The following is a 25,731-nucleotide window of genomic DNA, read 5'->3' as shown; positions in this document are numbered from 1 at the left end:
TTTTTTTTGTAAATTTGTATTCCTGCAGCACTTATTTTTTGTGATACAATTTTCAGTTATTTCTTTTCAAATTCGGTTTAAAAAGTATCCGCTTTCTGCACTGTGCCATCTTCAGGTTAATTTTGTTTTCCTCTGACACTGAAGATGGTATAGCGGTTATATTATTTGTTTTATATTGGAATCATGCCATCCTTTGTCAAATTTGTTAACGGCATTTTGACATCTTCAGTGTCAGTGTCTGAGGAGAAAAAAAGTATCCTGAAAATAGCACAGCCCAGCAAACGGATTTTATTCAAACCGAATTTGATAAGAAATTACAGAAAATCGTTTCAATTAAAAAAGTGTTTCAAAAATGCAATATTTTTGAAATAAGCATAAGTAGAAAATTTAGCATTTTAATACATTTTTCAAACACCTAGAAATTCTTCACTTTGTGAATTTAGAATTTTGGTCAACATCTTTTTTTCATTGCTTTTCCAAAACAAATTTAACAGGAGTTCAAATATTCATTAACTTTCCTTCTTGTTAAAAATCATCAAAACCAAACTGAATTATTCAAAAAATAATTGTGTTTCTTGAAAAGGAGCTCGGCCGTAAAAAAAACTAACTGTGCATAAATTTTTCACTTACTGTTCAATACTTTATTTTTCGTAAATTTTGTTCTTTATCTCATTTGCTTTTGTAAAAATAGTTAAATGCTTTCAAAATACTTAATCCCATTATAAAAAGGGGTTTCTCACAAAACTGTAGCTACACTCACTTGCTTAGCATGTTATTCAACTGAAGCAGAGCTTTAACCTTGCGAGAGAGCTTTTGATTCTACAACATCGCACATTCGATTTTACGCGCCACTTCTTTCAAGCGATTTTTCTATGCAAACTTCATTCAAACGATACACTCCAACGTGTTTTGAGATATTTTTTTTGAAAAGGAGCTCGGCCGTAAAAAAAACTAACTGTGCATAAATTTTTCACTTACTGTTCAATACTTTATTTTTCGTAAATTTTGTTCTTTATCTCATTTACATCACCCTTCTCAATATACTCCCTGTGAATTACTTGTTTTCTGTTTTTTGCAGCTCATTTGCTCAAATTCATATTTGCTCTTGTTTTATGTTGCTGTTATGTTCTTTATTCAACATTGAAATTTTAGTTACGCGGCTATCTTTTTTCTTTATTTTTAGTTTAATTATTTATTACTTATAGTTTTTTTCGCCCCATTCTCCATTATCCAGGCAATTAGCGAATTTCGCTTGTACTGTTTTAAAAGTTTTGAAGCATTTTCATAAGCAAAAAATTTTTTGGATATTTTTTTTATCGAATTGCACTTGCGGTTTGTTAGAGAAAACGACTACTTCTTCTCTGCACTTCTTTGTTTAACTTTAGTTTTCAAAAATTCAGTCGTAAGCGTTTCGAAAAAGCTCTTTTCCAACTATTTCTGGCAGTAATGGCATATATGCTTAAAAAATGTAAATTTGTAAATTATTTAAAATTTCCATAAGCTAATGCTTTTGTAAAAATAGTTAAATGCTTTCAAAATACTTAATCCCATTATAAAAAGGGGTTTCTCACAAAACTGTAGCTACACTCACTTGCTTAGCATGTTATTCAACTGAAGCAGATTTCAAGCGATTTTTTATGCAAACTTCATTCAAACGATACACTCCAACGTGTTTTGAGATATTTTTTTTTTTGTTTTTCTTAATTTATATTTTTTTGGATTAATTTTATTTTTTAAATTTTTATTTTTCCTTTGCACTAAAAATGCGTCATTTAATTTCTCTCGAATTGGTTTTGTAAAATGTTTACTAAAAACGGGGATGTAAGGACGGAGGTTTTTTTTTGGCGTTTTACATCTTTTTTGAATTTTGAAAGTTACTTGTCACTTATATTAAGTTAAGTCAGTTTGCACTTTTTCTATTATATTTTCCGCTGTTGTAACAAAACAAAATTTTTATAAATCAAAATTTTTTAAAATTTATTTTCTTCACTTTTATTTTTAGTTGCCGTTAGTGATAAAATAAATTTGTTGCGAGCTACAAAATTTTTTTTGGTTTCCGCTGTAATTGACGAAAATTAATGAAATGTTTGGAATGCTGAAGTCTTACTTTATAATTGTAAACAAAAATAATAAATTCCATTCAACGAAAAAAAATTTGTTTAACTCTAATCAATAATGAATGGACCGTTAATATTTTTTTTTATAGATTTTAAAAACTACAATTACTTCTGAAATTATCTTTACAAAAAAAAAAAAAAACAACAAAAAAATTTAATTTTCGAAAACAGAAATTTTGATAAATCGTTTAGAAATTAAAGACAACATGAAGCTGGGTTGAAATGGCCGGTCAATAAAAACGTCGCAAGACTGAATGTCTTCATTGTGCAAAATAAAGTTAAAAAATAAACCATTTTGATTTGTTGAAAAAGAATATTTGTTAAAAATATCCTTTTTTTTCAAAGCTGCACCACTTTTTAGCAAACGGTTGAATATCGTTTGAAAATATAAAAATAACTTAAACAAATGTTTAAAAAAATGTTTGCTTAAATTTTGTTTTTTATAACAATACAAAATGATAAAAGTAAAAATTTAAAGAAAACTTGCTTTGCTTAAAATTTGTTTTTTTTATATAAGAGTTAAAAAAAAAACCTGTAATATTAATAACAAACAAATGTATGGGAAATGAAAATTTAATATATTTTTTTTATTTTATCCGAAGTTGTTGTCAATTTGTTTTGAGATAAAGAAATAATATATATTATAGACAAAGAAATTTTTTTTAAGAATAAATAACAAATACGCAATTATGCACAAAAATATAAAACAAATTTAAGAGAAGTTGAAAAAAATTGTTTGCTTAATTTTTTTTAATTATAGTTTAAAAAATGTACCTGCACTATTAACACCGTTATAAAACCATCAAAATAAAAAAATAAAATTTGTTTTGCCTTAAATAAATTTTTTTTTTAAATATGTTTGGTTTAAACATCGAAGCGAAAAATTTATATTAGAAAAAGAAAACAATTTTAAGAACAAATAACAAATATAACTGTTCAATTGATAAGATCTCCAAAATTTATTCAAAATAATTAAATTTTTGTTTTATACAAATTTGTTAAATTTTTTTATTTTGTTCTATTTTGCAATTTGGTAAAAGTAAAGGCGATTTTTGAAACATAACTTCCGAAAAAATGCAATTATATATAATAAAATTAAAATTGAAAGAAAAAATTAAAAAAAAACGTTTAAATTTTATTAATTTAAAAAATTGTTTCTTTACCTAAAACAAATTTAAAAAAAAAAGTGAAAAAATATAAACTGAAAATTTTTTTGAATATAAAATTCATAGCAACTTCTAATTTCGTTTAAAAATTCGTTTTAGATGACATTTTTTCTAAATGTTGATTTATCTATTCCCATAATTTAACAAGAGCAAAGGAAATTATTAACAAAGCATTCATTTTTGGATATGAAATTAAAAAAAATATTAAACAAAATTTTATAAATTTAAAAAATTTTTTTTTTACCATTTTGGGTAAATTTATTAAATGGCTTAAACATGGCAATAAAAAAATAAAAAATGAAAAATTAAAATTTTGAAAAATATTTGTTTAAACTCAAATTTTTAGAATTTTTTTTAGATGTATTAGGGTGTTAATTGGTTAAGATTTGAAGGGGAAAATTAGAAAGGAAAAAGCAAATTTTTTAAGTGAATTAAATAAACTTATTTTTATATATTTTTTTTTAAATGTGTGTTTACCTAAAACAAAAAATAGCATAAACTGTTTCGAAATTTTTTTTTTATTCAAATTTTTGGAAAAAAAACTTCCCCTAGATTTACTATCAAAATTTGTTTTTGCTTTGCTAAAATACATACATATATGTGACCCGGTCTATGAAAAGGTGGTTTATGACTTAAAAAAAGAAATTGCGAGAAACAGCTGTAAGAAAAAAGATTTTCGTTAAAGTTGTGAAAAAAGGCTTTCAAAATTTATGCTAAGCAAATTTAACGTAAAAAGTTTCTAAAAAGATTTTTTTAAATTCAAATTTTTAGAAAAAAAATCCTTAAATGTTCTATTTGGGCTTGAATTTTTCTTGCTTTGTGGAAATACATCTATACATATTTTTTTGTAACTTCTGGTGGTAAAAAAAAAAATAATAAAACAAACAATAAAAGTTTGACTTAAAAAATATGTTTTTTTTTAAAATATTTATAAATAATTTACACAAAAAAAGTCGATTGTAACACAAAAATCCGGTTATCAACCCCGCTTGAGTTCAATGATTCATTTGAGCAATATCCAGCAAAAGGCAACAACAAAAATTGCTAAACTCAACATTGACGAAAACAAAAAAAAGTATATAAGTATTTTGTAACTTCAAAATTCCAAACATATGTATGAACACTTTGTGGCAGCTAAAAACACTATTTAAGAACCACCAGCAATTGTTATTGCACCAGCAATGCTTGGCAATGTCGGAAGCACTGCTAAAACAAAACACACACACACACACACACAGCCAAAATCTGATGCAACAAAATGTCGTTAGCAAGAAATCGTTGAATTTTCGTTGACCGTCTAGAAGAACGTAGAAGTGAGGCGAATCAATAAACATAAAAATTCGCAAATGCACCTATACACACACAAACAAAATGTTGAGCTAAAGTGGTTTATGCGCTTTTGTGGACAATTTTTCTTGCACTTCAAGAGAGTTGCTTTTTTGATTGTAGACATAAAGCAACAATTTGTTTACAAAAATCTATGCTGTAATATTGTGTTTAATTGCAGCAGGCAAGTTTTTTTTTGTTATGGTATAATTAACATTTTTTTTTAAATTGTTACAATGTTTGTTGCTGATATTTCTTTGACATTCTCACATAAATACAAATTTTTTGCTGACTTTTTTAAACTTCCCATTTCAAAGCTATCGCACTTTAGGAGGTTTTAAATAGTTTTTTAAGTTTCATATATTTTTAAACATAATTTTTGTCAGAAGACATTTTTTGATATTTGGAAGGCAGACAAACTGAATTTCTAAAACCTTCGAGTCTGGAACTCTAATTCACCATCCGTTAATTTGGCTTTTTTCGGCAGCACTGTTTTGAGCACCAACAATAAAGACGTCACCACGTAGCGCTGCTTGTTTTAATTTGTTTTCGTTTGAATCCATAAACCTTCTGGTTTTTCACTTCTTTTATTTATTTTTTACTTTTTGTGCAAAAAATTAAAATGTTTTTGTAATTTTTTAGAAATTAATCTGATCTGAATCTTTTTGCTTCGCATCATAATTTTATAGTTTCCATTTTTAAGGTGTTTTTTGTTCAAAAAAATTATATTTTTTAAATCAAATTTTTTTCTTACTTTTTAACTACTCTAATTCGTTAATATAATAGTTTTCCGTTTTTAAGATGTTTTTTTTTTTTAATTTTTCCACTAAAAAATTTATATTTTTTATTTGTTTTATTTAATTTATTTTGTTTTATTAAAATTAAATTTGAATTTTTTTATTTTGTTTTATTTTATTTTATTTTTTATATATTTTTTTATTTCATTTAATTTTTAAAAAGTTGTTTACGTTTTGTTTTTTACTTCATTTTGTTTATTCAATTTAATTTTTTAAATACAATTTTTTTTCAAACTTTTTAACTAAATTCTAATTCTTTGCTGGTTTAGCGATTTTTTTAAATTTTATTTAACATTTTAAAGATACTTATAACATATTTTTAATTTATTATTTTTTGCAATTTTTTTTTATTTTCTTCATAATTTTTTTTATTTTTATTTTTTTTAATTTTAGCTAATTTTAAAGTTTAATGCAGTTTTTTTTTACTTAATATTTTACATTATAAAAATGAAAGATTTTTTTTAAATTTTATTTAACATTACACGGTGGGTTTTAAAAAATTTTAATTTTTCTGCCGACCACCCGGGAAATTTTTCTGTGGGCTTATTCTAGGAGGTGACTAGTGTCAACAAAAGCCAACCGCGAAATCGCATATTCGGCGTTTTTTTTTAAGTCATTTGGTCTTTTAAATTTTGCAATTAAAGCTTTCATACGCGTTATTGATAGGGAAATCTATTTTAACGCAATAATAATAATGTTTCTTTGCAAAAAATAATGTAAACATTAATTTTATATAACGTTACATACAATGCAAACAGTTATTTTAAACAAAATTTACAAAATAATGTATATTTTTGTTTGAAACCACAAAAGTTCGTTAATCAGCTTCTCCAATTTATTAGAATCACAAATGGCAACTATTGTGGTCGCAAAGTGCTCTCAATAAACGACTAGAGTAATCTGGATGAGATATTATAAAACTGTACTTAACCCACGTATTTTTAAAATCTGCATGCACAGATTCAAAAGCTTGCTCGCTCCAAAAAGTGAGTCCTTTTCCATGTTTTGAACAAAAGTAAGGCACGTGTTCAATTACAGCCTGAACTTTAGGTGTAATACTAATTTCCAAGTCCTCATAGCTTGTTTTAAATTTATTAATATGCACTTTGAATTGCAGGTCTAGATTATGCGAAAAGCAAGAGTTAACTACCAGACCAAAATCTTGAAAACACTGAACATATTTCATACATTTACCGCCATGTTTTTCTGAAATTCTTCTCAAAATATCTACATTTTTAAACAATTTTTTGCAGGAATTGCCGTTAAAAGAAGACTGTCCAGTAAACTTCACGATCTACACGGCATTCTTTAACCCATTCATTGCTTTCTATTTCAAATTCTTTTAACATACTTTCATAAAGTTTATTTATAACGCCAAGTAAGAGATGAAATTCCGTAGGTGGAATTAACTCTATCATTTCAATGTCTTCAATAAAATCATAGAGTGGTTTATTTACACAATTTTTAAAAAACTGAGCGTGTTCTTTTTTAGCTCCGTTTTCTTCCCAAGCTCTAACACAAACTAGGCACTTTCTAGAATAAGCCCACAGAAAAATTTCCCGGGTGGTCGGCAGAAAAATTAAATTTTTTAAGATCCACCGTGATTACAAATAGTTTGGTTTATAACATATTTTTAATTCATTATGTTTTGCAAGTTTTTTATTTTCTTCATAATCATTATTTGTATATTTTTTAATTTAATTTAAATTGAAGCTTCAGTTTTTTTACTTAGTATTTTACATTATAAAAATTAAAGATTTTTTTAAATATAATTTTTGCCAACTATAACGTTGCAATTTAATATTTAGTATTATTACTACTTATTTAATAAAGATTATGTTTAATTTTAATTTTTTTTTCGAATTTACTTAAGGTTTTTAAATTTTTTTTACAGTTGAAATAATTTTTTTTTGATATTTATGATTTTTTTTCATATTTGTAATTTTTATTTTTTTTTGCTAAATAAAAAACATTTTTATTAAAATTAAATTAGTTTAATTTGTTCTCAATTACTTCAAACTAAGTTAATATTACGTTTAATTTTAAATTAAAATTTGAATCTTTTAGTTTATTGACTTTGCGTTATTCTTTTTTTACTTTTACTTTTCGCCTTTAGGTTTTTTTAATTTGCGCTAGATCTTAAATTAAAATGGTTTTTAATATATCATTTTGTGTTTTAATCATCATCATTTATTTAACTTTTTAGATTTAAATTATTGCTTTTTTGTCTTTTTTTATTTATTTTCAAAGTCGTAATTTTAGTTTTTTATTATTTAAATTGATATTTTTTTTTTGTAATTTTTTCTGTTTTTTTTTGTGTTTTTAATAGCAACAATTTTTCACTTTCTATCAGTTAAATGGCATGCTTTCCTTTCTACAATTTTTTTTTATTTAATTGTGTTTTTTTTTGTAGATAACCTAAATCCGAAATATCTAATACCTATCATCTTTTTATTTCCTTTATCTTCTCCTTTCAGTGCGCGTATACAAATTTCATAAATATTAATTACTACTACATGCCAAACTTGTCAAATTCAGCGACCAAATGTCTGCTTCCGCACTTCCGGTATTTGGCAGTCACGCGCATGGAGGTTGTTGTTTGTTGTTCTTGTTATAGCAGTAGATAAAAGGTGAGCGCAGCTTGTATGTAGGTACATATATAAACACATACCAATTAGCTATATTTGCAAGAAAAAATTTTTTGAGTTTCAGTTTGTGCTTGATTTGTTAACATAATTATTTTAATTTTAAAATATTTTTTTAACTTAATTTAATTAAATTTTTAATTAATTTTATTTAAATATCGTTAATTTTGATTTATTTTTTTTTCATTTTATTGAACTTTATTTCTTAAAATTTTTTTTTAAATTTATTTTACTTTAATTTATTTGATTTTATTTGACTTTTTTAATTTTTATTTAATTTTTATTTTTCATTTAATTTTTTTATTTTATTTTATTAACATTTTAGTTTTAATAGTTTAAATTTTATTTTGTTTGATTTTATTAAATTTTTTTATTTTATTTTTTTTTATTTTTATTTTATTTTATTCTATTTTTTTTTTTAGTTCAGCTAAAAATTATTATTTTTTCTTGATTTTACTTAATTCAGCACATTCGATTGCATTTCCATTATTCATTTCCTTCTCATTTATCATTGCATCATATATTAAATTGCATTTCCGTGCAATCATATAGTGTCACAATCGGAAACCACCAACAATAACAATTATACACTCACACAACTAAAAAAAGGCAACAACACATTATATAAATCTTTGACTTTTACTTTTCAAGTTCTTGTAAGTTCCTTGGCGGGGCCACCTGACGTTCTTGACTCGTCACTGTTGACCGACGCTGCGCTTGCATTGATGGCGCATCAACGACTAACGGTTTGATTCTTTTTTGTTTCTATTTTTTTAGACTATGACGAACAATAATTGCCGCGACGCGCTATATTTCATATTTAGTTGGCGGTAAAATATGAGCGATTGCTTATACCGCTACGATGAAAACTCGTTCGCGTTCACGACGTCACTACTGCCACGATTGGCTATGCCATCAGCGCAAAGCTGTAAAGAGTTTAAAAACTATTTTCAAAAATGCATAGCTTCGGTAGGATGTATAAACTTTCATTCTGTTTTTTTCTTCTTTATTACACGGCGCGGAGAAAAACTTTTACCGCCAAGACATAAGGCGCTAGCGAGAGCGCGCGCGCCGCTTTCAAACACAATTCTAATATTGCGCGGTAAGCTGTGAGGGGTATCGCGCGCACCACACGAAATGAGCGACTGTTACTGCATGTGCCAAATATGTTGCTGCACGGTCGCTCGGCAACATGCAATTAAGCTTTTTCGTTGTATAAACTTAGCTAACAACTAACTAACTGCCTGAGTGACTAACTCGTTGGCTAGCTCAAGCTACTCCGCGCCCAACGTGCGTACATACGAACGGAATAAAGTGAAATGAAAGGAGTAGATGGAAGAAAGCGGCCAACAAGCGCCAAAAACTCTAATAACGTTTGTTGACGCTAACGACCGCTGCTGCTGCGCGCCGACTATTGTAACAACAAAAAATGCTAGCGCTAGAGCACTATTGTTCAAACACAAAACACAATAGTCATTCATAGATGGCAGCAGCGGCGGCACAACAACAAAACCAACAACCAGAAACGAAAGAAACATGAAAGCTCACTAATACTGAAGCACAGTGGGGCACACAGACATGAAAAGGCGAGCAGTAAAATAGAAAAAAAAAATACAAAAAGCAACAAACAAATAGAAAACAACAACATATAAACTAGCAAGCAATAACTAACAAATAAACATAGAAAGACAGCTATGTACATATATAGCGCGCGCATGAAGAGCAATAAATGTACGAAAACAACAACAGCGCGCGATAAATTGACACACAAACACACAGACGGAAATCGACTTTAGTTATATGCATGTGTGCAGCTATGAACGAATGCACTTAGGAGCCAAACGAATGTATGAGCGCGCTCACGATTGTTAGCGCATAGATACGAGCAAGGCATTCATACGCTAACTACCGCTATGTCAATTCGTGTGCTGTTGTTGTTGTCACTTCGTGTGCTCTTAATGCTATGTATGATGCGGCGTTTATGCATTAGTATTATAGCGTATGTCGCGCGCCGGGCAGGCGCGAGTGGTAGCAGGAACCGGAAAAACTAATGCTACCGCACGCCATATAAGAACAACAATTGCAGCGCGCGCGTTGAAACAACAAAAAGCCTATGGCAGGCGCGCTAGTAAAAGTGATGTTATGCAGGCATAGCCGCGGAGCTTTTTTCATAAAGTTGAGTGGGAGAAAAGTATTGTTGTTGTTTTTAGACAGCATATGGCCAAAGGTGCACACTTGTATGTGAAATTTTTGGCTGCAATAAAAGTAATGTTGCTCGTCACTCAGCTGTAGCAACAAGCATGCGTACTTTGTATAGTCTTTAGTGTTTTAATTGGTCTCTGGAAAGCTTTTTAAGCAGGAAGCGAATGGTGTTTCATAATTTATGTTCTTGTCTCAAATTTATTCAAACTTGGAGTGAAATTGTAAAGTAAAAGTAATGAGAAATGTTGGGAAAACAGTGCGCGAATAACAGCGCCAGAGGTGCAATCGTAATTGTGCATGTAAAGTGTGTAAAAGCTCACGGATATGTTTCACTTAGTTAGGGAGTTCTATGTTGATGCCGACGGGCCGACAACAATTGCAAAATCGAATTCACGGATGCCATTACTGATATCATCTAGTACATAACAATATCTATAGATATCAGTTTGACCTTCTGGCACTGTTGGTCACATTTCAACTAATTACGTAGAGCAAAATAAAGTTTGGAGTTTCACGGTCCCTTGAAGTCAGATTCGATAGTTTTTGAGATTGGTGGAGGCCCAGCGATCGTTTTAGATTTCCCGGACATCAAATAATATTTGCTCATGTAGATAAAAGCTGCCTTAATTTTGAGTTTTACGCAAGAGGTTCTCCCGCGCAATACTGAAGTATTTCTTCTCGGCTGTCATCAAATCCAACAGAGGGTAATCTACCCTTCGACTTAGCGGTATACAATCAGAAGTATTTTAAAAGACTGTGTCCCTTCCCTAAGATGGCCCCATCTTACGAGGTGAAGACATCTAAGGGGAAGTTTAGCTAAGCTCGTTTGTAAGGTACCGGGAGCAATGTACAGGTAATAAAATAGGTAAATAAACTTCGTAAGTTCAATGGTGCTGAGATGCCTCTTCGATTTGAGGTGTGTTAGTTTCTAACCTTTCTGAAGTATTATCACTCTGGGCGAGAAGTTGAATCTGGGACCTTCTATTCGGACATTTCACCGTTTATATACACAGTTTCAGAGGTGGCAGCCATTTGATTTCTTACTAAACATTTGAAGATTAACTGGTAGTCGAAAACCTATTCAAAAACCTATACAAAGCGATCACGTAGCTCATAATGTGCCACAAGTGATATCCTGGCGCCGGGTATAGGAAGACAGAATGAACTGTATAGAGACCATTTGCATGACTAAATGTATTCACTAAGCAACAAAATATTCGTATAGCGGTATCGCAACGAGCACAACTACTCGATTGCAGATCCACGGATATGATTCCGCCCACCTCGCTTTTACGTTTGGCTACTTTGTAGAGCTAGGTTACACTGGCCGGTTAATAAAGACTTCACATATACTGAATGTGTCCATAGTGTTGCCAGAATTTATTTGATAACCAATAGGAAAAATCCCAATTAGGTACCACGACCTATCTTATAGAATAACGCCGCCCTCTTGACGTTTCCTAGAACCTAGCTCAATAACTACCTTTATATTTGGCAACTCTACCGCCCCTAGTAACTGAAGCCTTGACCACGCGAGTGTAGGACATGAGCACAATACGTGATCAACCGTTTCTTCCTGCAACTCACACTACTTCCTTTGTCGACTCCCCAATACTTGTTTGCATTCTAGAACACTTTTTGATGAAGTACTGTGTGAGATTATTGCCTTAATGGAAATCTGACTATCAATATATATTAGACCAAATGCGATAATAGACCCTTAACTAGAAGAAAAAAAATATTTTTTTTAACGATTTATCACAAACAAAAGTTCGTTCTATAAATGCCTGATTAGTAAACACTTTTTGAGTTTTGAACATTCAAAACCCAATAGCAATCATGCCGTGCACTGACCGTCATGCACACAGGATCCATTATAAATGCTCGCCGTGTAAAACAACAGCATTCGAGTTAGGCGCCTTTTCTCGCGGAGCGCAACATATATTGACACGGCTGCAGCTTAAGCACGCTTTCTGCAGATCTTCTGCTGCTTTGCTCTCGGCTACTATTTTCGCCTGAGAGACACTGCAGTGATCTGACAGCCTGTAGGATCTATTTATTTCTGGATCTACAGAGTAAACAGCAGACCCGACCTTCGTTAATTTGAAACCATTTTCGTAACGCTTTTAGCTCTAAACCTCTTTAGGAGAGTAAATAAGCAACGTGAAAAACAAGCTAAATAAGTCGCCAAACAGTGCACAAATAACATGCCATTACCAGAGTCTACCATGTGTATATTCGCAAGAGTACTGCCCATATCCGCCAGACTGCCCTAGCAACACTATTTTTATTACGATGTCAGCGCTCCAACGACTGGGAACAAATAACCGCATATTTAAGCCGCCAGCTCGAAGATATAAAACTTCACGGTCTGGTTGAGGGATTGGGTTGATCTCATACTTCGATAAAATCCTGAAACCTGATGCCGGTACAGTAGTAATTTTTCTCAAAACTTATTAACGCTGAACATCTGGGTTAACAGAAGCAACAGTATTTTAACAGCAAAATGTGTTAACAGCTAACGAAATTTAAATTAACAGAACCTCTCAGAAAAGCTTTTCAAAAGCGCGCTCCTCAACTCCGTCTCTCTCTCATTCTCAGCGAATATCTTTCTCTTTGGTTTTTATACTGCTTCACATCTCTCAGATGATAAACACATACATCTAACATAAGCACAATGAAACAGCAATGACCTTTAACAGCAGTTGCCTCATTGCTCTTCTTATTCTCATGTTATTTATGGTTATTAGAGCTGGCGCTGACTTTGCGACTGTTACGCGCTGCCATACAATGACGGAAAGTGAAATTGAAATTGAATGCGTTCAAATATTTTCTTAAAAGTGTGAGAGCGCAAGCAATGACGTTTGCGAATAATAGCATAATAAAAATCAAAGCAACAACAAAGCAGCATAAGAACTCTCTGTTGCTGTTATGAAATTTTGCAGTAATTGATGCGGTGCGCGTTATCGTTTTGTGTGAGTTTGCTTTTTTTTATAATTTGTTTGCACGTATTTGTATTTTTGTTTTTGGTTTTTTCTACACATTAACCTTTTTCTATTTGTGTGCGTTTGCTACAGTGCCCCAGTGCACTGCTGAGCGATAATTATGTATGTTGACTAATTTAGCTGTTTTTTGTTGTTGTATTTTTCACTCCCTTGTTGTTGCTTGCATGTTATGTATGCATGCGTGACTGCATTTGAAAAATGTACGAATTGTTGTTGTTGTGTTCACAAAATGCATATGCATCTGTTTTGTAAATATTCATTGATTCAGCGCTTGCTATGCAGGAACTCTGTAATTTAGTGATTTTATGATCGTTGTTTTATTTTGGTTTATTTTGTTTTATTTTTATACCGTTCATGAAAATGAAATGGTATATTAACTTCATCACGAATCTCAAAATTGTAAGTCCTTAAACAAAAATAGATAGCCCACCAATAAAAAAAAAAAATAAATGTAAGGCGCGATAACCTCCGAAGAGATCTAAGGCCGAGCTTCTCTTCCAATTTGCGTCGTGCTCCTCTTGATTTTCCCTACAAATTGGCCGGACGGGACCTACATGTTTTATGCCGACTCCGAACGGGATCTGCAAGGCAGATGAGTTTTCACTGAGAGCTTTTCATGGCAGAAATACACCCGGAGCGCTTGCCAAACACTGCCGAGGGGCGACCCCGCTTAGAAAAATTTTCTTTTAATTGAAAAACCTTATTTCTAAAATTTTGATGTTGCTTTGCCCGGGAGTTGAACCCAGGGCATACGGTGTGATAGGCGGAGCACGCTACCATCACACCACGGTGGCCGCCGTATCAAACTAGTCCCTCAATTTTTGATATATCTTGATAAAATTTGCTGAGCGGGTATATTAAGGTGTCCGATTAGACATTTGTCGGAACCGGCCGGATCGGACCACTATAGCATATATCCCCCATACAACCGATTTTTCAGAAAAAGAGGATTTTTGTCATATCTTCCGCAATTTATCAGATTGAAGCTTCAAACTTCACCATATGCTTTCGTATATTGCACATATTATTGTCTGACAAAATGGATGAGATCGGTCGTATATATAGCATATATCCCCCACAACCGATTGTTCAGATAAGAAGCTTTTCGTTATTTCTGCCCCATTTTAACAGCCAGAAGCTTAAAATTTCACCGAATGCTTACGTATAGAGCACTAATTGTTGTCTGAAAAAATCATAGAGATCGGTGGTATATATAGTATATACCCCAATAAACTGTTATTTCTGCCCCTTTTTTAACGGATAGGCGCTTAAAATTTCATCAAATACTTACGCTTACGTCATATATTTTTAAAATAAGTGATTCATGGTCAGTCCCGTCCTTACTTGTTATAATATATATTTATTTTTATTATTATTCGCATTTTTCTATACTTTGGTTCTCTTTCAAAAGTGTGTAAGATTCCGAATAAAACGAGTGGGACCCATGGAAAGTAAGCCATGTTGCTGTTGTTATGTTAATAGTGCTCCTCCCCATTCAATAGCTGTTACCACTCACAAATCCCTTGGTAGTTAAAGTCCTTTGTCATTCCAGGATGGCAGGGATAATTCCACTGCTAAAGCCTGCAAAAGCACCTAACGAAGGTGAGTCATATCGACATCACTCCTTTCGCGAGTTGCGAAGACTTTGGAAACCGTCATGCTCCCTCATTTTACTGCGAATATTTGCTTAGCCACTGATTAGCATGGCTTCCGAAAAATGCACAACACTAGCATTGCGCTAAACACCATTAATAACCAGATAAATTACGAACTGAACTAGCCAAATCCTCGTCATAGGACGGTGTTGTTGGAACCTTCAAAAGCTTTTGACATAGTAAACCACGGCATATTACTCCAAGACATAGAAGGTTCACCCCTTACCCCTTGTCTATAAAGATGGATCGCAAATTATTTGAATAGTCGGCAGGCTTCAGTACAATTAAGGAACGAAACCGCAAAACCTAGGAGAATTGAACAGGGGATGCCACAGGGTGGCGCCTTATCTTAATTTTTACATTCTACACACCAGAAGGAGTTACCATCATTTCCTATGCGGGCAGCTGCATGATAATGTCAACGGAACCTGGCCCTCCTGTAGGAAAATTAGTTAATTTTCATCTTCTGTTCCTTCACCTCCCGCGACCTGACACTATCAACGACCAGGTCTACGCCACTGTGTTTACAACGTGGAAGGAACAGATAACGCAAATACTGGACTTTCACATGATTGCGTTACGCTGCCGACTGTCAGTATGCCGTGCTCCTATGTCTCTCCGCTTGTCGTCCATTTGAACGCAGTATTCCGACTCATTTACTTTTCTATGTTTTTCTTATTAATTCATTCAAATAAATTCTTAGTAACTTTCCTCTTTGCTTCTCTCTTTACATTCCTATCTCACTCTACCTATCGCTTTTTTGGTTCCTCACCGTCATCTTCGCTTCTATTCTTAATTACTTACTTAATTGGTGCTTAGCCAAGCACCTCAGTCGCTTCTTCGCTCTCCCAACAGCCGCCTATTGGTCACACCAAGGGAGTTTAAATCGTTTTCCATTTGGTCCTTCCAGCGGAGTGGGGGCCGCTCTTTTCCTCTGCTTCTATAGGCGGGTTCCGATAAAAATACTTTCTTAGCCGGAGCGTCATCTTTCATTCGTATGACATTTATTCACTTCCTGTCAGTATCTCCAAAAATCATATCTAACAGTTCGTTTAGTTCAAATTTTCGTCAATATCTGCAATGGGTGTGGAAATTTCAGCCCTTTATTCAATGAATGCCTCACTCAAGATTTCTGTTGAATGTCCCAGGTCCATATTTCGGTCAGTATTTCCGGAGCCAAGGCGGGGCAACGGCATTTTTTTCATCGAATTTCTTCAAAAAATCTTTTTTCCTTAATTGAAATAAAAACTTTAATGAATTTTGTAAATGATTGCATAGTGCAATGTAAAATATGTTTTCGAAAAAATTTAAAAATTCGAGAAAATTCTACAAAAAAATTTCAGATTGTTTTTGAAAATTATTTTTTTCCGAAGTCAGTTTCAGATTTTTTATGTTACTCATACGCTATGTTGTGCCCGGTAGAATCAAGACAATTGAGAAAAGTGAAATCTAACAATCTGAGTTACCAGTATTGGCGAATTTAGTGATTTTTGCAAAACACGTCGAACAAATTATAGAAAATGGCGAATGGGACTTTTTGATACAGTAAATTTAAAAAACTATTTAAGAATAAACTTGTCTCAGTTCTTATGAACTAATGAAAATTTTGATCTTTTTACTAGATATGTATTAGTTTTTGTCAACACTCATATGTATATGTATTGGAATGGAGCTCCTTCGGATATGTTACTAAGTTCTGCAGCAGTTATAACTAAGTCACTTTTTCATGACTTGGTGAACCGGGAAGCATACTTTGATGGGCTACAGCTCTTTAAGCAGACAAATCTATTCGAAAACGACTTCAGAGTTCAAGAGGACATTAAAAGGAATAACTTTTTTAAGTCTTAAATAATGGCAAAGAATATTAAAAAATTGGAAGTCAAATTTCACGCCCCTCTCAACATAGGCTTCGTACTCGAAGGCATTCCTGATTGTAAGCTTAAGGTGTAAGCGTAGGCGTAGTCTTTGCAAGCGATATGCTATATAAATGAATTTGTGGAATATAAGTAAATACAGGCGAAGTGAAGGATATAGAGTACTAGAGAATGTGTAAGCGTAGGCGTGGTGTGTGGTATTGGTATACAGTATGGAGCGAAACCGTACCGTATCTGAACTCGAAAGAACCGGGAACTGAGGCCCGGAACCGAAATCGGAATCGGCCCGAAACTGAAAACGAACGGCGTTTATCAATTATTTATTTTTTAACGGTTTGTTATCGATGAAATGTAGGTTTGTTCTAGGCATTCTATCGACGAGTTATTGATTTGTTATCCAATCGTTATGAATTAACTATCTGTAGCAAAAGTTATCAATGAGTTACTGTCTTTTGATAGACTAATTATCACTTTGTTATCATCTTATTATTGAACAGTTATCGATTCGTTATCATGAAGTTATCGAATTCTATCGATTTATTGTCCTTTGTTCTCAAAAAGTTACCGATTTGATATCTAAAAGTGACCGATTTAACAAAAAAACATTAGTTTTCTAGACATACACCTGTATGGTTACATATCGAACTTCACGAGTACTTGGTACTCACGCCCATTTTACAAACCAGTCTAGTGAAGGCTGAACTAACAAAATATGCTATTTAACCTACTTATTAATGGAATTCGCGCACACTATCATGGTATTAAAAATAATAATTTCAATAGCAACAATGAAATCGCAATATTTTAATAATTCATTCACAGCAATCGCCAAAAAAATGGATTGACATAGCATTGACATGGACTGATACAGCAGCGAGCACGAAAATAGTATATGGAATTCTTATAAATTATCTTCATTCAAATCTTCTTTTTTTATACTCAGTTGAGCAGAGCTCACAGAGTATATTAAGTTTGATTGGATAACGGTTGGTTGTACATATATAAAGGAATCGAGATAGATATAGACTTCCATATATCAAAATAATCAGGATCGAAAAAAAATTTGATTGAGCCAAGTCCGTCCGTCCGTCCGTCCGTTAACACGATAACTTGAGTAAATTTTGAGGTATCTTGATGAAATTTGGTATGTAGATTCCTGAGCGCTCATCTCAGATCGCTATTTAAAATGAACGATATCTGACTATAACCACGCCCACTTTTTCGATATCGAAAATTTCGAAAAACCGAAAAAGTGCGATAATTCATTACAAAAGACCGATAAAGCGACGAAACTTGGTAGATGAGTTGAACTTATGACGCAAAATAGAAAATTAGTAAAATTTTGGACAATGGGCGTGGCACCGCCCACTTTTAAAAGAAGGTAATTTAAAACTTTTGCAAGCTGTAATTTGGCAGTCGTTGAAGATATCATGATGAAATTTGGCAGGAACGTTACACTTATTACTATATGTACGATGTATATTGGAACGATTTTCCGTCATCCCTTGTCAAATTTGGTTTTGAGACAAACCGGTTTCGGCGTTGTGCCATCATCAGTGTCGATTTTCGTTCTGATCTGTTGTTGTCATTTGTCCTGTATTTATAGTTCGTAGGTATATGAGCAGGTATTGTCAAATTGATGCTTGTGTACATTTAGTTATGTGTATGTGCTGTGTGTTCGTTCAGAACCGAGGGTGGTTTACTAATCGATTTGTGTGGCTGACTGGGGTAGGTAGAAATCTGTGATTTTAGTCGTTTGACCTTCTTTGTCGGTTTTTTGTTTTGGTGTGTTAATTGTTTTGTGTTTATTTGTTGTTGTGCGTTTGTCTGTTGTACCTGTGTGATTAAGTTGTTTCCTGTAAACAAGTTTTAAAGGCTCGAATATTGTGTCAGAAATGGTGTTTATCTGTTCGTTTATTATTCTACCGTCGAATGTTTTCTGTTTGTAGATTTCCATGTTTTCGAGTACGTTGAGACGTCGGCCCTTTTCTTGTATGTGAAGAACCCTAACTGTTTTATTGATGTTTGCTGGGGAACATTCATTCTCGACCATGTGATTCGCGAAGTTAGACTCGGGTATAATGTTTGGATTCCGTATTTTTTTGTTGTAATCTCTAATATGTTCTCTGAACCTCGTTCTTATTTGCCGTCCTGTTTGTCCTATGTAACTATGCTGGCATCCGCAGGTAAGCTTGTATACGCCGTGGCTGCTAAACGGATCCTCTGAGTTAATGTTAGTTCTTAGTTTTCGCCCTAGATTGTTCGATGTTTTGAATGCTGTGTTAATGTTGTATTTTTTAAAGAAATTTGCCAATGTATATGTTGCTTTTCCAGTATATGTCATAGTCGTCCAGCTATTATTTTCTTTTTCATTATTTCTTTTTGGTTCTCCATTTGTCCTTCTGAGCTTATCTACTAGTGCTTTTTTATATCCGTTGTTTGCAGCGATATTATATATGACCTCAAGTTCTTTCTTATATGCCTCTTGTGTAAGAGGTGTTCTTTCAAGTCTATGTACCAAGTGCCTTAATGCTGCATTTTTATGATGTTGAGGGTGATTTGAGGTATTGTGTATTATTGTGTCGGTGGCCGTTGACTTTCTATATATGTCATAGTTAAATCTTTTGGCTTCTTTATCAATATTTATCGTGAGGTCTAGATAGTTGATTCCTCCGTCTTTTTCGGTTTCCATTGTAAATTTTATATTGCCGTGCTGTTTGTTGAGGTACTCCAGTACGAGCTCTTCGTTATTAGTAGTTAAAACGCATATTATGTCATCCACGTATCTAGCATAAAATGACACGCCTAATTTGGACTTCAGCTCCTGTATGTACTTTTCTTCCAGATTTTGCATGAACACTTCCATAAGAATTGCTGATGTGGGGCAAAAAATGCAACAAATATAGTAGATTCTAACATGGCACATAGATTGGTCCAAATGAACCCTTCGGCTCCTCCACTGGTTGCGCTACCAAAAATCCACAAGCCGGACACGCCAATGAGGCCCATCATTAATTTTAAATCGGCACCATGTTACAAACTGTCCAAATATTTAAAAACGATATTGATAGACACTCTGGAGCTAAGGAACGAATATGCAATAGCTAACACAACAGAACTAATAGAGAGACTCGAGACCGTAGAGCTAACAAGAAACAGCAAATTGGTATCTTTTGACATAAAAGATCTATACCCATCTATACCACTATCGGAGACTTTGGACATAGTTAGCTCAACAATAGGTCATAACACAAAAAACAAAGTAAAAAGTGTGCAAATCACAAATACGCTAAGAACCACTTTACGTCAAAACTATTTTAAATTCAACAATAAAATATATAGACAAACAAACGGTCTTGGAATGGGAAGCCCCACATCAGCAATTCTTATGGAAGTGTTCATGCAAAATCTGGAAGAAAAGTACATACAGGAGCTGAAGTCCAAATTAGGCGTGTCATTTTATGCTAGATACGTGGATGACATAATATGCGTTTTAACTACTAATAACGAAGAGCTCGTACTGGAGTACCTCAACAAACAGCACGGCAATATAAAATTTACAATGGAAACCGAAAAAGACGGAGGAATCAACTATCTAGACCTCACGATAAATATTGATAAAGAAGCCAAAAGATTTAACTATGACATATATAGAAAGTCAACGGCCACCGACACAATAATACACAATACCTCAAATCACCCTCAACATCATAAAAATGCAGCATTAAGGCACTTGGTACATAGACTTGAAAGAACACCTCTTACACAAGAGGCATATAAGAAAGAACTTGAGGTCATATATAATATCGCTGCAAACAACGGATATAAAAAAGCACTAGTAGATAAGCTCAGAAGGACAAATGGAGAACCAAAAAGAAATAATGAAAAAGAAAATAATAGCTGGACGACTATGACATATACTGGAAAAGCAACATATAAATTGGCAAATTTCTTTAAAAAATACAACATTAACACAGCATTCAAAACATCGAACAATCTAGGGCGAAAACTAAGAACTAACATTAACTCAGAGGATCCGTTTAGCAGCCACGGCGTATACAAGCTTACCTGCGGATGCCAGCATAGTTACATAGGACAAACAGGACGGCAAATAAGAACGAGGTTCAGAGAACATATTAGAGATTACAACAAAAAAATACGGAATCCAAACATTATACCCGAGTCTAACTTCGCGAATCACATGGTCGAGAATGAATGTTCCCCAGCAAACATCAATAAAACAGTTAGGGTTCTTCACATACAAGAAAAGGGCCGACGTCTCAACGTACTCGAAAACATGGAAATCTACAAACAGAAAACATTCGACGGTAGAATAATAAACGAACAGATAAACACCATTTCTGACACAATATTCGAGCCTTTAAAACTTGTTTACAGGAAACAACTTAATCACACAGGTACAACAGACAAACGCACAACAACAAATAAACACAAAACAATTAACACACCAAAACAAAAAACCGACAAAGAAGGTCAAACGACTAAAATCACAGATTTCTACCTACCCCAGTCAGCCACACAAATCGATTAGTAAACCACCCTCGGTTCTGAACGAACACACAGCACATACACATAACTAAATATACACAAGCATCAATTTGACAATACCTGCTCATATACCTACGAACTATAAATACAGGACAAGTGACAACAACAGATCAGAACGAAAATCGACACTGATGATGGCACAACGCCGAAACCGGTTTGTCTCAAAACCAAATTTGACAAGGGATGACGGAAAATCGTTCCAATATACATCATTTATCCACCCTGTCGGAAAATCAACCAAACAAGATAAGTCGACTATATGTACGCTTAATAAAAATTAGCAAAATCGGAGAAGGACCACGCCCACTTTTAAAAAAAAAAATTTTTTAAAGTAAAATTTTAACAAAAAATTTTATATCTTTACAGTATATAAGTAAATTATGTCAAGATTCAACTCCAGTAATGATATGGTGCAACAAAATACAAAAATAAAAGAAAATTTAAAAATGGGCGTGGCTCCGCCCTTTTTCATTTAATTTGTCTAGGATACTTTTAACGCCATAAGTCGAACAAAAATTAACAAATCCTTTTTAAATTTGGTAGAGGCATAGATTTTATGGCGTTAACTGTTTTCTGTGAAAATGGGCGAAATCGGTTAATGCCACGCCCAGTTTTTATACACAGTCTTCCGTCTGTCCTTCCGCATGGCCGTTAACACAATAACTTGAGCAAAAATCGACATATCTTTACTGAACTTAGTTCACGTACTTATCTGAACTCACTTTATCTTGGTATGAAAAATGAACGAAATCCGACTATGACCACGCCCACTTTTTCGATATCGAAAATTACGACAATTGAAAAAAATGCCATAATTCTATACCAAATACGAAAAAAGGAATGAAACATGGTAAGGTAATTGGATTGTTTTATTGACGCGAAATATAACTTTAGAAAAAACTTTATAAAATGGTTGTGACACCTACCATATTAAGTAGAAGAAAATGAAAAAGTTCTGCAGGGCGAAATAAAAAACCCTTAAAATCTTGGCAGGTATTACATATATAAATAAATTAGCGGTATCCAACAGATGATATTCTGGGTCACCCTGGTCCACATTTTGGTCGATATCTGGAAAACGCCTTCACATATACAACTACCACCACTCCCTTTTAAAACTCCCATTAATACCTTTAATTTGATACCCATATCGTACAAACTCATTCTAGACTCACCCCTGGTCCACCTTTATGGCGATATTTCGAAAAGGCGAACACCTATACAACGAAGGCCCACTTCCTTTTAAAAATACTCATTAACACCTTTCATTTGATACCCATATCGTACAAACAAAGTCTAGAGTCACCCCTGGTCCAGAAAGGCCCACTCCCTCTTAAAATACTCATTAACTCCTTTCGTTTGATACCCATATTGCACAAACGAATTCTAGAGTCACCCCTGGCGCACCTTTTTGGCGATATCTCGAAACGGCGTCCACCTATGGAACTAAGGATTACTCCCTTTTAAAATACTCATTAACACCTTTCATTTGATACCATATCGTACAAACGCATTCTAGAGTCATACCTGGTCCATCTTTATGGCGATATCTCGAAAAGGCGTCCACCTATAGAACTAAGGCCCACTCCCTCTTAAAATACTCATTAACACCTTTCATTTGATACCCATATCGTACAAACGCACTCTAGAGTCACACCTGGTCCACCTTTATGGCGATATCTCGAAAAGGGGTCCACCTATAGAACTAAGCCCCACGCTCTTTTAAAATAATCATTAACACCTTTCATTTGATAGCCATATCGTACAAACGCATTCTAGACTCACCCCTGGTCCATCTTTACGGCGATATCTCGAAAAGGCGTCCTTCTATAGAACTTAGGTCCACGCCCTTTTAAAATACTCATTAATACCTTCCATTTGATACCCATATCGTACAAACGCATTCTAGAGTCAACCCTGATCCACCTTTATGGCTATATCCCTAAATGGAGTCCACCTATAGAACTATGGCCCACTCCCTCATAAAATACTCTTTAATGCCTTTCATTTGATACACATGTCATACAAACACATTCCAGGGTTTCCCTCGGTTCATTTTTGTACATGGTTATTTTCCCTTGTGTTGTCACCATAGCTCTCAACTGAGTATGTAATGTTTGGTTACACCCGAACTTAACCTTCCTTACTTGTTAATTTTGATAATTCAAGAAAAAACGTCTATTAATTTTGTAACAAAAACAGTACAAACCAGACAGTTTTATAAACTCGAGAATATGTTACTTTTTACTTGGCATTTTCTGAGCATGAAGGTTTGTAGCCCAATCAATTTTAAATTCTTTTGTTTTTGTTTTCGATATTTTAAAACAATTTTTTTTTTTAATTTTGTAATTGAAACTATGCAAACTAATAACCATATATGTAATAGTCCTATATTGCTAATAGAAAATGCTCTCAATGTGTATTGAAGTCGAAATCAAAACAATATAGCCTATAAAATTTCTGTGATTGTAGCAGCATAAGTGTGACAAGAAAAAATTAAAATTTTGGTACATTCGATTCATGAAGACAAAAACCAAAACGTTTAAACAGCAATATATCGGCACTCTGATGTTTGGGAATGTACTTGGCCTTTTGTAGCAATATAGAAGTATTACATATATGCTAATAACAAAGTTTTCAAAAATTCGAGAAAATTTAAAAAAAAAAAATCGAACTTCTTATTTGGTATCCTCTGAATTTGTTTTTGATGGTGCTTATTTGAAGCCCAATCAATTTTAAAGTCCTTTTTTTATTTTCGATGATTTAAGAAAAAACTTATTTAAATTTTGTAGCTGAAACTTTGCAAACCAATATCAAAATGTTTTCCAAAATTCGAGGAAATGGTGCAAAAATTTCGAACATTTTACTTGGAATTTTCCGAATTTTTTTTGATGGTGCTTTTTTGTAGCCCATTCAATTTTAGACTCCCTTTTTATTTTTGATGTATTAAGAAAAAACTTCTTAAAATTTTGTAGCTGGAACTGTGCAAACAAATATCAAAAATGTTTTCGAAAGTCGAGAAAATTTACAAAAATTTCGAACATTTTATTTGGAATTTTCCGAATTTTTTTTGATGGTGCTATTTTGTAGCTCAATCAATTTTAAACTCCCTTTTTATTTTTGATGTTTTAAGAAAAAACTTCTTAAAATTTTGTAGCTGAAACTGTGCAAACAAAAATCAAAAATTTAATAATTTGGGAAAAATTTAAACAACGTGACATCAGGACGGACAAGGCGACAGCTGTTTCGATTATATATACTAATCGAAACAGCTGTCGCCTTGTCCGTCCTGATGTCACGGTGTTTAAATTTTTCCCAAATTATTAAATAAATTATAAAATTAAAAAATTGCTTCAAATAAATGTTTTCATATATTTAAAAAAGCAATATCCCCGATTAAATCATACAAAAATTAAAAATGTTTTCAAAAATTCGAGAAAATTTGCAAAAATTTCGAACTTTTAATTTGGAATCCTCTGTTTTCTATTCCAACCACTTCTAAATTTGTCTTATTTATTTCCGATGTAAAAAACTTCTTTGAATTTTGTAACTAAAACTTTTTTCGAAAAGACTCGAAAATTCGGAAAAAAATTTTCTGAATTTCATGAGTGAGTTTTGTGGCCCAATCAATTTTTAATTCTTCTTTTTTTATTTTCAATAATTCAAGATAAACTCCTATCACTTTTGTAAATAAAGTATGCAACCCAATCACAAAAGGATGTTTGAACAATTAAACAATGCTAGAAAATTTGACGGAAATGTCGAACTTTTTATTTTTATTTTCGATATTTTGAGAAAAAGTATTGTTCAAATCTTGTAATTCAAACCAATATCAAAAATGTTTTCGAAAATTCGAAACAATTTAAAAAAAATTCGAACTTTTTATTTGGAATTCATTGAATTTTTTTGAGTGTACAGTTTTGTGCCTAATCAATTCTAGTAAAACAAAGTACACATTTTTATTTTTCCGAAGGGTGTTTTAAATTGCTTAGATAAAAATGAAAAAATTGATCCATTCATACTAAAGAAAATATAAAACAGCCTTCAGAAAAAAAAGTTGTCAAATATCATTTTCGAATTCTGAGAGACCTATAATTTGTACTTTGTGAGACTTAAATTGATTGGGCTACAAAACTGCATACATAAAAAAAGTCAGAAAATTTAAAAAAAAAAAAAAAAAAAAAAAAATTTCGAAAAATTTTCTTGGAATTTTTTCGAAACCGTTTCTGAGATTAGTTTGCATAGTTTCAGTTACCAAATGCAAGACAGTTTATTTGAAACTATCGAATCTAAAAAAAAAAAGAATTTAGTTGATGAAATTTTATTAAAACTGCGACTGCTATTTTTCTATGCATTGCTGTATCTTAAGTGCAAG

At 32.6% G+C, this 25,731-nt stretch overlaps 1 protein-coding gene and 1 long non-coding RNA gene across 2 annotated transcripts in view; one reads left to right on the top strand and one right to left on the bottom strand.

Annotated features, from left to right (window-relative positions):
- Hr4 (Hormone receptor 4) overlaps positions 1-13,724 on the bottom strand; it is a 67,521-nt gene extending 53,797 nt beyond the window's left edge. Inside the window, 2 exon segments of the mRNA XM_067781179.1 lie at positions 761-1,931; positions 8,695-13,724. Of these exon segments, the coding sequence (XP_067637280.1) occupies positions 761-771 (11 nt within the window). The 5' untranslated portion in view covers positions 772-1,931; positions 8,695-13,724.
- The window catches only part of LOC137249556 (uncharacterized), a 280,890-nt gene that overhangs the window by 93,554 nt on the left and 161,605 nt on the right, over positions 1-25,731 (top strand). The window contains exon 4 of the long non-coding RNA XR_010952416.1: positions 7,884-8,036. This is a non-coding gene — a long non-coding RNA (uncharacterized lncRNA). The remainder of the gene's footprint in view (positions 1-7,883; positions 8,037-25,731) is intronic.

The sequence above is a fragment of the Eurosta solidaginis genome, chromosome 4 (genome assembly GCF_040869045.1).
Source record: "Eurosta solidaginis isolate ZX-2024a chromosome 4, ASM4086904v1, whole genome shotgun sequence".
In the NCBI taxonomy this organism is placed as follows: domain Eukaryota; kingdom Metazoa; phylum Arthropoda; class Insecta; order Diptera; family Tephritidae; genus Eurosta; species Eurosta solidaginis.
Note: the sequence above shows the minus strand (reverse complement) of the source record. Positions and strands in the feature narration are given on the sequence as shown.